Below are 13,066 nucleotides of genomic sequence, written 5' to 3'. Positions count from 1 at the left end.
AACCTCAGTTTTGTTAAATAAACGATAAAAATGCCATTTTTTCATTTTAATGCATTGTGTCCCGCGCTCTCCTGCAAAATAAAGATCGAAACCAAATGTTCCAGTTTCAAGCCGGCCCTCGACTAGAAGAACTACGGAATGAGCTCGCAGCCGGCCATTCAAACTCGCCATTATACAATTTCTCTACCTTTTCAGCTATCACAGAAGCCATGAATTGGTGCGCTGATTGCCGGAACTTCTCAGCAATCTCCATAGAAAGATCTAAATGTTATGAATTAGAAGGTGCAGAACAACCTCCAATGTCCCAACAATATGTGTTTATCCATAGCTGTGCTGTTACCCTTGGAAAAAGGGAGATTTTGGGCTAAATACCGGACAGAGATGAAGAAAGAAAACAGGTCAAAGAGTATCAGATCAGGGTTAAAGAGCATCAGTTAAGACAGGCAGCCAGCGCAGAGTTACTGAAGAAAGCAATTGCCAGCCAAATCCTAGGGCCTGTCTCCAGCACATTCAACAAAAATAGGACCAGCACAACATCAGTTCCCTATTTTCAAGGCTAGCTGTTTCTATTTCTTGTAAATTATTTTTAGTTATCCTAGATATTATCTCACAACTGTTATGAGATATTTGTTGTATAATTTGTTGCATAAATACCCCCTCCATTAGAGAATTGAGGGTGGATTCCTAGACTTTGCTGTAATATTGATTATTTGGAATAAAGAATTATTGGAATCAACTGTTGTATGGTTGACTGGATGAAGATTTGATGCAGAGGACTTGTCACAGGCTTCTTGAATCAACCACTGGATTAATAAGTCCTCTATATCTTGTGTTTTAAAGTTTTCTTAGTTTATTATATCATTTGTGTTTCACAATCTAAATGATAAAGGAAAGATTTAATTTCAGAATATGCTTGATTGCACTCTGTTTTCAGTCATTATTTTCTCTGTGTTTTCTTCAGAATTAGGATAAACAGTGAAATCTTAATTGCTCTTGTTTCCTAATTCTTTCATGTTGATTATTTGTTAAAGAATACTTAACTGCTCCTTACCAGTAATCATCTATTTTCCCTCTTTCAATAGGTTGAAGGATTCTTAACTGCCCTTCACCCCATTTGAGCCCATTCCATCTATTTCAAGTCTTTAAATTGTTCCCTGTTTGACCACTTTGCTCTATGAAACCATCCTTTGTTAAGAAACCAAATCCAAAAAGCCATCTTCTTTGACTCCATTAGCCCAATGGACTGAACTACTCAGTTTTTACCTCTCTGCTCTATTGAATCTCACCACCCAAAATCAAACAAAACCCTTGAACTTCATAACTAGCATAATACCTTTAAAAACAAAGCTAAATCATAAAGAGAGATCCCTCTCTGGATACAGATTGGCTAGATTCTATATCTAAAAGATTTGTTTGTGGTTACCTCGACGTCCTTCCCCTTCTTACAACTTTTGGGAAAACCTGAGTGATAACAGGATAGATGGAGGGGTGGTAGTTTGATCCAGCACAGATGCATTATGCAGATGATGTGCAGAAAATGCATAAGTAGAAGATAAAATAGGGAGAGTGGGAAGAGAAATACCTGATGTATGTGCCACTTCAGTTGCTTCCTTGGCTAGAGTTAGAGGTGGTGATGGGGGACGCGAGGATCAGCCTGTAGATAGCTGGACTGACTGAGTTGTGGTTGCTTTCCGAGGCGGAGTGGGAGCTGTTGATGGTGCCTTCTTTGGGGTATCTATGAAAGCCCTTTCACTTCCGCCCTCTTTTTCCATAGTCACTTCCGAGGGTTTTTGGACCAGTGGGCATTCCTTATACAGATGCTTGACCTTATGGCAGCGACGACATCTGAATGGCACTCCCTCGTAATCTAGAATTTGAACCCTAGTAAAGTTTCACCATTACAGTGTAATATTTTCCTCCAGACCCTCTCGAGTATCCAGATGCACTAGGATGCAAGCTAAGGTACGATTCTTGGACTGTATTATGGATTTGTCATAATCCAGAAAGGTGCCGAGGGTATTCCCAATTCGCACAAACACTTCTTCTGACCAGTACTGAAGGGGTAAACCAGGTAGACGTACCCATAAAGGTCTAGCTCCTATCTGTTCTCTTTCTGGATCAAAGAGAGGGCTCCATCTTTTGAGCAACACAGGGGCCATTTCGATATGCCAGTATCGGGCGAGTGCCATGTTTGTGTATTCTTCAAGGGCAAAATGAAGCACAAACCATCCTCGTGGGAGGATCTGTACTTCTGGAAGTTGAATGAATATCTGCCCCCATATTTCTTTTACCCATAACCCCATTCTCTCTGTCGTGTAGGTTCTTCCTCGAACCCTACCCACCAGGACTTTCCCTGCCTTGTCTGCCACTTCTCCCATGGTGAGTCCTTCCCCAAATTTGATGGTGTAGTCTTTTCCAGAGGCCTTTACACACCTTGTTTTCCTTTTCCCTATTCTCGGCGCAGTTGGGTGATCCAGCAATGGGTCTTAGGGGTTTTTTTCTTCAGGCTGGGGTTGTTGATCCACAGATCTTACTCGGATTACAAGAGTGTCGAAACAACTAGAAGGAGGAGTTGAGGCCTGTGTCGCATCACAACGGACAGGGGTTTCGTGGTTTGTCTAAGCCTCTGCTGCCACATCAGTCTTGCTACCCGGATGAGAGGGAGGGTTTTTATAGAAGAAATGATTCGTAGGGGGAGAGGGATCGAATGGAGGGGATGAGCAGGCGGCCATAAGGTTTAGGGTTCTAGGAGATAGCGGTGAATAGTCTAGGGTAGGTGAGTCGATGGAGAGAGTCCTGATGTGGAGAGTGGAGGCCGTAAGCCTAGGGAGGGAGGCAACCAGCGACGGGTTCGAGTTGGACGACGCTGAGGATGGAAATAGTGCTGATTTAGGGTTTGGGTGGCAGAAGATGAGTTGCTTCGGGTAAGGGTCCGACGAATAATCCACTGCGTCCAACACCATTCCTTCCTTACTGAGCCTAGGAATGGTAGGCCATAACCGTCGATAGTCGGGAGCAGGTGCAGGCAAGGGCATAATATGGGTTATGGCTAGGGTAAAAATAGTAAAGCCTGCAGCCCCCATTGCTCCCCAAATCCCTTATTTTATGTTATACATGTATCACTTTGATTTGATGATCTTACAGACAAGGTATCCTCCCCAAATTATGCTAAGGTACGCTGGTTTATTGTGATTTGGTTTAGCTGAAAAAATATGCCTTGCAGTAAAGAGATCAAATGGCTAGCAAGGTGGCAGACTACATAGAATCTCGCTATGCATCAGATGAGTAGTGTGGCGTGGGGCACTCTTCTGACTTGGTAGACACATTGAGAAGCCTGAAGGAAGAAATAAGGAGTTGCAAAGTAGAGAATGACAAAATCATGTAGGCACAAGAGACACAAGAAGAGGTGAATGCTATACTTCTTTAGAGTTTGTCAAAATTGCAGTGACAAGGGCCACTTTAGATCAGCCATGGGCAGGAGGATAGAACTAATGGGGCATATGGAAGCGGGTCTCCTAGTAGTCATAGGTCGGATAGGTCTGACATGATCAGAGATGGCAGGTTGTTGGACACTTCAAATAGGAGAGGTGATAGACACATGTATTATACTAGTTCTGGCTCTGACAGGCATCATGATCATTATCGTTATCATCCTTACAGGAGGAGGGATAGGGGATACTTTCTGGATGAGTTTAAGAAAGAAAATCCACCTACCTTTGATGGAGATATGAAGAAGTCATAGGATGCAAAGGTGTGGTTTCTTGGTATGAAGAAATTCTTCTGATTGCATGATTATTCAGAAAATATGAAAGCAAAGATAGCCACTTTCAGTCTTAAAGGTAAATAAGATATTTGGTGGGAAGACGTGAAGAATTTCAAACGTATACATGAGGAGGATTTGAAAATTGGAATGCATTTGAAAGGCTCTTTAAGAAGAATTACTTTTCAGAGAGGCACTATGATGATAGGGCTAATGATTTTTATGAGTTATGGATGGGTTCAATGACCTATGAGGAGTATACCAATAGATTTTTGAGGTTGTTGAGATATGTGCCTTACCTGAGGGAGGAGAAGGCCAAGGTTCAGAGATTCATGAGTGGACTACCAGTTGGATACAAAGACCTGATTGAGTTTGATTAGCCTGGATCGTTGGAGGATACCATCCGAAAGTTGAAACATTGTTATGAGTAGTCAAAGCGCAAATTTGAGCCTAAACATGACTTGAAAAGAAACGAGAAAGCTACAGGAAAATGGCCACCAAAGAGAGGAAGACCTCACGATGCAAGTGAGAAAGAAAATGCAGTTCCTTACAAGAGATTCAATACAACTAAGAAGGGATGTGGAGAGAAACAAGATAGAGGTGGTGGTAGGGAACCATTGCAGTGTTGGATATGTGGTAAGGATCATCATAAGAGGGATTTTCCGTAGTATCAAAGTGGTGGTAGACCCCAGATATATAGTTCTCAGGAGGTGCATATAGTTGGTGATGTTGGTCATAGCGTTCCTCAGATATATGCAACTATGGACAACAGGTAGATGGATCATCAGACATCAATCATTGAGATGGATAGTAAGCTTTGTGATCAATTTGTTTCTATTTTGATTGATCCTAGATCTAAATATAGTTATATTAATCTTGACCTGGTAGATAAGTGTGGTTTGAGAAAAGAAGTGCATGCAGAATCTTGGTTGGTATAGTTGGATACAGGTATGAAGAAGAGAGTTCACCATTGGTTGAGAGCTTGTGTATTTGAGTTAAATGGTATGCTTACAACATCACATTTGAATGTATTGCCATTGTGATCATACAATATGATTTTGGATATGGATTGGCTATAACTTCATAGGACCAAGGTGGATTTCTTCAATAAGGCCATTGAGTGTGTGGATGATAGTGGGGAAGAGAGGACTTTTCAGGGAAATAAGAAGCCTACATCAATGAGGATGGTAATCGTTGTGTAGGCTAAGCATCGTTGCAGAAAAGGTTGTGTGATGTTTGCAGTGCACATTTGTAGTGACAAGGGTAAGGAGGTTGAGGATGCAGATGTGTTAAGCAAGTACCCAGTTTTACAACAATTTCAAGATGTATTTCCTAAGGACATTACAGAGTTGCCACCTCACAAGGAGGTAGAACTTTCTATTGAGTTGGTGCTAGGGGCAACTCCAGCATCAAAAGCACCTTACAGGATGAGCACACCTGAGTTGGTAGAGTTGAAGTTGTAGTTAAATGAGATGCTTGACAAGGGATACATTAGGCCAAGTGTTTCACATTGGGGCGCACCAATGTTGCTCATGAAGAAGAAAGATGGTCCTCTTAGATTGTGCATTGACTACAGGCATCTGAACAAAGTAATGATCAAGAACAGGTACCCATTGCTGGGGATTGATGATTTGTTCGATCACTTGAAGGGAGCAACATTTTTTTTCTAAGATCGACTTGAGATCGGTATATCGTTAGGTACGCATCAAGGAAGAGGATATCTTCAATACTACTTTTAGGACCAAGTATGGGCATTATGAGTTTGTTGTTGTTCCTTTCGGTTTGACTAATGCTCCAATACATTTATGTGTTTGATGAATAGTGTATTGCGTCCTTACTTGGATACGTTGTTATTGTATTCATTGATGTCATATTGATATATTCTAAAAATGAGGAAGAACATGCTGAGCATTTAGCAGTAGTGTTGAGATTGCTAAGAGAGCATCACTATTATGAGAAGCTTAGAAAGTGTAGTTTATTTTAGACTGAGGTTCATTACTTGGGGCACATTGTCTCCAAGGACAACATAGAAGTGGATCTAGAAAAGATAAGGGCTATCATGGAGTGGGTAGCTCCTAAGAATGTGGATGAGGTGTGATCATTTATGGGATTGGAAAGTTACTACAGGAGGTTCATCAGGAACTTCTGATGCATTGCATATCCTATCACACCATTGCAGAGGAAAGGTAAGAAGTTCGAATGGACAAAAGATTGTGAGGCTAGTTTTGAGAAGCTTAAGCAGTTGTTGACACATGCACTGGTGCTAAAGATTATGGATCTGGAAAAGGATTTTTAAGTATGTACATATGCTTTCAAGAGAGGACTTGGTGGAGTTCTCATGCAAGAAGGACATGTAGTGTGCTATGAGTCACAAAAAATAAATGAGCACAAGAAGAACTACCCGACGTGTGATCTTGAGCTAGCAATGATTATACATGCATTGAAGATGTGGAGGCACTATCTTCTTGGCAGGAGGTTTACATTGATGAGCGATCATAGTGGGTTGACGTATTTGTTTGACCAGCTGAATCTGAATTCCAGGAAAGCTCGATGGTTAGCTACCCTTAGTGAGTTCGACTTCGAGATCAAATACATCAAAGGGAAGGAGAACCAGGTTGCAGATGCTCTTAGCAGGAAGGTACAAGTAAATCATATAGCAACTATGATATCTTATGGGACATAGTTACAGGATAGGATCTTGTAGGTAGGACAATGGGATGACAAATACATGGAGATTATGCATAGGTTACAATAGAGCATAGGTACAGGTGATCAGGACGCAGATTATCATCTCACGACAGATGGTTTGGTGAGATTTAGGGACAGGATGTATGTGCCAAATTACAGTGAGCTCAAGAATTTTATCTTGAGGGAGTTTCACGTGAAGCCATACTCAGGTCATCCAGGATATCAGAAGATGTTAACGATGGTAAATAAGTTCTACTATTGGTTGAATCTGAAGAAGTAAGTGGCAAAGTTCGTGACTAGATGTTTAGATTGTCAGCAGGGAAAGGCAGAATTTAAGCATACAGGTGGTTTACTATAGCCTATAGCGATTACATAATGGAAGTGGAAGGTCATTTCCATGGATTTCATTACAAGTGTTCCGAGGACAGTAAGGAAACATGATTCTATTATGGTCATGGTTGAAAGGTTGAGCAAGGTAGCTCACTTCATTCCAATAAAGACTACATATTCAGTTAGTCAGGTAGCACAAGTGTTCACCAGAGAGATAATGAGATTGCATGGTGTTCCAAAGAAGATTGTTGCAGACATGGATGCAAAGTTCACTTCCAAATTTTGGAAGGATCTATTTGCAAGCTTGGGTACAGAGTTGGCCTTCAATAGAACTTGTCATCTGTAGACAGATGAACGGACAGAGAGGGTCAACAGGATCTTGGAGGATATGTTGAGGATGTATGTGATGCACTAGCAGAGGAAATGGAAGGAGTATCTTCCATTAGTTGAGTTCGCATACAACAATGGTTATCAAGAGTCATTGAGGATGAGCCCTTTTGAGGCATTGTATGGACGGAGTTGTAACACTCCCATTAGCTAGAGTGATCCAATGAACAAGGTACTTATTGAACCAGATATGTTGGCGGACATGGAGTAGGAAATGTAGGTTATAAAGAAGAATCTAAAGGCAACAAAGGATAGACAGAAGAGTTATGTGGATCAAAACAAGGTGTTCAAGGAGTTTGAGGTTGGGGAGCATGTGTATTTACGCATCAAGCCCAAGAAAAACTCTTTGAGGATTGGTTCATGTGCCAAGTTGGCACCACAGTATTGCGGGCATTTCGAGATCCTTGGGAGGATTGGACCAGTGGCATATCGACTTGCACTGCCTCCAATAATGAAAGTCTATGATTTGTTCCATATTTCATTTCTTAAGAAGTATATAAAGGATCTTTATCACATTATTGATTGGTCTATATTGCATGTGGAGCAAGATGGAGAGTTACAACCAGAGCCTTAGTGCATATTGCAGTGGAAGCATCTCATGCTCAGGAAAAGAGCCATAGAGAAAGTTGAAGTGCAAAGGAAGCACTTTGGGCCTGAAGAAGGTACATAGGAGATGACGGATCAAATGCAGGCCCTGTATCCTTCATTGTTTACCAGTTGAGGCAAATCAGTTTGGTTTGATGTTGGTATATGTTTGGAATATGTTTTGTTGATGTTTTGATATATGTATATGGATGTAATTACCTCCATGAGCTAAGTTATAAAGCCCCAATAAGCGGTATGGGTGCCATGCTATTATGGTTGTTATATTGTCATGTTGTCATGATGTTTTTCTTTTAAGCAGGTCTTTCATTGTAAACGTTGCAACGAGCTAAGTTATAAAGCTTCATGTGTAGTATGTTTTCTTTTCAGTGGTTTCGCTGAGGTCTTGGTGTGGTCTACCACCGAGGACGATGTTTCGCAAGGGGAAGGATTCTGTAAGAACCTTGATAAAAATTTCATGTAATAAAAGTTAATAAAGGCAAAATAAGACCATGGTTAAGGGACACTTATTCCAAGCTGAATGTTGGGCAAAGATATCTTAGTGGGCATCACTGGATGTGTGTTTTGGCTAAGGAAAATTGGCAAAGGCTAATACAAAGGCATTAAAAGTCAAAAAGGGATTTTTGACACATTTATTTATGAGAATAAAGGAAATTAGGAGAAATGTAAGATGAAAGGTCACAGGTTGCATGTGAGGAGGAAATTGAAGGAAAATAATGGAAAATGAAGAAAATAGAGGCCTCATTAATGAAAGGGCTTTTGAGGATCAGTTGGTAATTTTTTCAATTTAAGTTTGGAGCTCTCTCATTATTCTCTCTCTCTCACTCTTGGTCACTTAGAGTTTTCTTGGAGCACTCTAGCTTTGGATCAAGGAAGAAAAAGTAAGAAAATGGAAAGGAAGGAAAGCAAGGATCAAGGAAGAAGAGTAGGATCAAGAGCTTCAATAGGAATACTTGTAGTTAACCTTTTGCATGTGTGATTTCCTAGCTGGTAGGGACATGAATGGCTTTTCATGTTGGTGTATGGTTCTCTTGCTATGGGTGGCATGGTTTTTTCGGGTTATGACAGTGGTTTTCAACCTAGCCTTTCCTTTTTCCAGATGTTGTGGCATATTGGGATTTTTATCTTGGTTTTGAGCTTTGGTTTGTCGGAAGGATTTCAGAATCTGGGGTAGAAGTGGTCTCAATTTTCATTCCCAAAGGCCTAGGAATCCCTTGACCGGTTTTGGCGGGATACACGGTAAAGCCTGAGGGAGAAGTCTCTGTTTAAGGCCTAGTGATCCAGTTTGGATTGTGGTAAAGCCTAAGAGTCTGCTCTTAGTTTAGGGCCTAATGATCTGGGATTGGATTGCAGTAAAGCCTGAGAGACAAGGAGATAGAAAATTCCTCAAGGATAGTGTTGGATTCCAGATGACATTGCAAGTTCAGTTCGGTTGTGATCAAAGCACCGGTTTTGGTGTGGTCACGGTTTGATGAGGGTGGAGGTGGTTTAACCTTTGGATTGCCTTGGTTTTTCTTGGATTAGTTTTCCTATGATATCCCACATTAATTCTTGGAATATGGCATGGGGGTGATTGGCTAAAAGGGAGATTTGGTTCAACCATGGCTATGGTCGGGTGGTACGTGGAAGTCCCGAACCTGGTCAGATTTTCCTATGATTAATAAAAGATAAGTTCTCTTACTTTTTCACTTGTTCATATGTTGATTTAATGGCTATCATATCTTTGATATTTATATGGTTTTATGTTGGTTATAAACATGGTTATATGACTGGTTCATCTCATGGTTATTTCATGTATTTACTTGTAATTGTTAAATGGATGGATGCAAGACCTAATTGATGTTATAACACTTAAATGGAGAAGTTGGTGATCCTTCTGATTATGTTTCATAAGTTATTTTAGTCATTCATTCCCTGTCTTGTATCCTAGACCTGTAGGTTACATTAATGCCAAGTGTTTGAAAGAATGTTAGTCCCAGTTGGGGATGCTCAGGCCTAGTCTCAAGGTTAATTTTTGATTTATTTATCTTGTCATAATGTATTTAATGGATTATAGAGTTTGTAACAAGTTCTGGGCAGAGGCCAGGATTCTGGGCTAGAAAAGTGGTTCAAATCTCAGGGACGTTGGAACATGTCTACTGAAAAGAGTCCAGGGACATTGGCACATAGGCCTGTGAGGGTGACTTTGGCTTTTGGACACTGTCATGCCTATAGCATGAGAGTGACCAGGGTTTAAAAGGCTTAAAACATCAGTGGGACTTAGGGACAACATGTCTGAGTGGCTGACATGTATCCTGGGGATGTTGTTGCTGATGTAGATGGGTTTGTTTGATATGTTCTGTCGATTCCATTTTCTTAAGGTCACCAAGGAGGTTGAAGCCCTTATATTGACCTCTCTCGTTGCATGTTTACCTCAACTGGTCGGTTGCTTGGGTATACCTTGGAGGAGGGGGTGTTACAACATCCTCAACATCCCTTCCTTTATCATTGGAAATATGTACTTCAAATAACAAACACCCTTTTCTGTGACTATGCTTTGCCTACATAGTTGTGACCATTCTAACTGATGTTTCCTTCTTCTTACCCTACAAGATCCTTTATTGATCTGAAAATGGGGTACTAAAGGCTTCTTGTGAACTTACAAGAACCTCTCCCACTTCCAAAGCTTAATTATTCCCAAGACAACTATGATTAACCAATGCGAAACTAATAATGTGCTTGAAAATAAGGTGTATGCTTATGTTTATTTTAACTAATTATATGCTTTAAAATCCGTTGTTTGTGCTGATATGTAAATACATGTAACAATGCAACAGTGCAGCAAATAATAAACACATGGACAACAATATTAATTTGGAGTTCACCCAAAACTCTTGGGCTACATCTCCTTGAGCTCTAGTTAATTCAACTAGGCTCTCTGGGATTATGGCATCAATTCTTTTACAAGCTCACACTCAACTCCACTATTTTACATAGAAACAATGGGCTTAAAACACCATCTCATCCCTCGCTATGAAGCTCTCGACTTTATGGCTCTGCGCTCTGGCTCTGGCTCTGGCTCTCAGCTCTGGCTCTGGCTCTTGGTTCCCAGCTTTGGCTCTGGCTCTTCGGCTTTGGCTTCTCTGATCTTTCTCTCTGAGCCTTTGCATGCATCAATGGTTCGCTAGACCTCTTAGTGACCTTTAGCAACCTTCCAATGACCTTTTGCAGCTTTTCTTCCTGTCAATTGTGCTCTCTGGCTTTTCGCTCTCTCTCTCTCTCTCAGCTAACAGCTCTCCTTTAGCGACCTCCTACTCTTGCCAACTGGGCTTTCTGCTCCTTTGAGGCATTTTTCCTAGCTCTGTGGCTTCCCCAGCCGTTTCTCTGCATGTACTCATCCCTCTGCGGCTCTGTGGCTTCTCTGCTCCTTGTCTGTTCAAATCCCCTCTGAGTGTTAAACAATCATTGTCAAATGCCTTCAGGCATGGTGGCCACCTATTTTTAAATGGAAAGGACCACTGGCACGGTTAAAATCCTCGGGAACACGTTTCCCTGTTTACACAAAGAAATACACTAAAAACACGCAAAAACTCTTTCTATCAGACTTCAAAAATCATCGAATCCGCCCTATAAGCCTTTCAGATCTGCCTTTGGTTGCCATTGAAATCCCACCGTTGATCTAGGTGATCTCTGATCCAACGGTTGATATTCATTTTAGTCGGTTATGCGCATGGAGATTACCTGCCCGAAAAGGCAGTTTTCTCTCTCCGGCGCTAAGCCACGTGTCGACCAATGTATGGGATCCGGCGGAGCCCGTCGAATACCACTTACCACCTGTGGCCCGCCTAAAATCCCACTCATTACGAAACTCAAATAGTATAAAGCTGCATGTATAAACTCTTCGGGTCCGTTTTATCGCTTCGGGCGTATTTCCTTTGTATTTCGTTTATTTAACAAAAATGTGAAAATACATAGAAAAACCCTTTTTACCGGAACTCAAAATATATATATTCACATCCATAAACCCTTTTCGGGTCTGGCTTAAGTAGCATATCACATCTCATAACATAATGGCCAAAACCCCAAATACAAAGGAATATATAGAAAATCCGAAAATACGGATCTCAAAATTTATGCAATCGGGTCCATAATCCCTATCGGGTCCGGGTCCTGATCGCTAATCGCAATCGCAATGATCCGGGGGTCTACCCTTTGGGTATGCTGATCCGCCGATGCTGATATCAGCGATCGCATGTCGTGTTGGCCCGGGGGTCCTTCCATTTTGGGTGTGTCGATCGCCGATTCGCTGATCGACCGATCGTAATTGCTCCATCGCATAGCTCGGGGTCCCAATATCGCATGCGGGCCTATCTCTGATGTGATAAGTCAGAGATCGGTAATCGGGGGTCTCTTCCACCTCCACTTTAAGTCCTTCCCTTTGGCTATTTGCGGTGCAATTTCCTTTATAAGGCCTTTTATGCTATTTTTAGGAGAAATGCCTCCTTTTTCAAAGGACAAAGATAATCTTCTTTCTGTGATAACTTCTGCATCCGAAGTCCATTTTAGCCCATTCAAATTGCAGTAGATTCGGGATGAAAAGATCTACACAATGGGACTATTTCTAGGAGCATCCTTGGACTTTCATTTTCCTATATGAGGAGAACTTTAGACTTAGAAGTCTATCCAAGATCCATTTTGGATCACACCTTCCCACTAAAAGAACTTTTGGTCTCCAAAAGACTGATATGATAATATGAACAGTAAATGAGAGTAACAACACCCTCTTCTTTTAGCCTCCATACACTTGCCTTGCATAGTGCCTTTGAACCAAAGCCTTTGACCACTTTCCTTCCTGGATGTGCTGGTCCTCCTGGGAAGAACTGTCTTCCTTCTTGACCTTCCTGTAGAACTCCTGCTGAGATGGTCATAGAAGGTGGTTTGAACTTCTCTGCCTTGATCATTGATCTAAGGTGGCTCAAACAAATGTGAAGTACATCTACTCCACAAAATTTTCATTTGTACCTGTTTTGGAAAGCTGTCAACAACAACTGTTAACAACAAAAAAACACAGACAACAACTGGATGGACTAAACTCCTGCTTCACAAAAGAAACATATTTCACATCTTGTGAACACCTCCATGTCTTATATCTGTATAAAAATGATGGACTAGATAACAAGCCCACAAAACATGCCTTTAAAACAAATGACCCTTCAAGTCAAGCATGTAGAAAAAGACCATTAGGAATCTTTTTGAAAAAGATGAAACACTTCATCATTATCTCCATCTTGGAGACCAAATCAAAATTTCTCAAGTCAA

At 41.2% G+C, this 13,066-nt stretch overlaps 1 protein-coding gene across 1 annotated transcript; it reads right to left on the bottom strand.

The window, feature by feature from the left end:
• Nucleotides 1-1,898: 1,898 nt before the first annotated feature.
• LOC149158447 (uncharacterized) lies at nt 1,899-2,378 on the bottom strand. Its single transcript, XM_089433985.1, has one exon. It carries the CDS (start codon nt 2,376-2,378, stop codon nt 1,899-1,901), a length of 480 nt encoding a protein of 159 aa, XP_089290111.1.
• Nucleotides 2,379-13,066: the final 10,688 nt, after the last annotated feature.

The sequence above is a fragment of the Pinus tabuliformis genome, chromosome 5_2 (assembly GCF_031772625.1).
Source record: "Pinus tabuliformis cultivar Carrire ecotype Pingquan chromosome 5_2, CPIR1, whole genome shotgun sequence".
Lineage (NCBI taxonomy): Eukaryota > Viridiplantae > Streptophyta > Pinopsida > Pinales > Pinaceae > Pinus > Pinus tabuliformis.
This window is presented reverse-complemented; position numbering and strand designations above follow the sequence as displayed.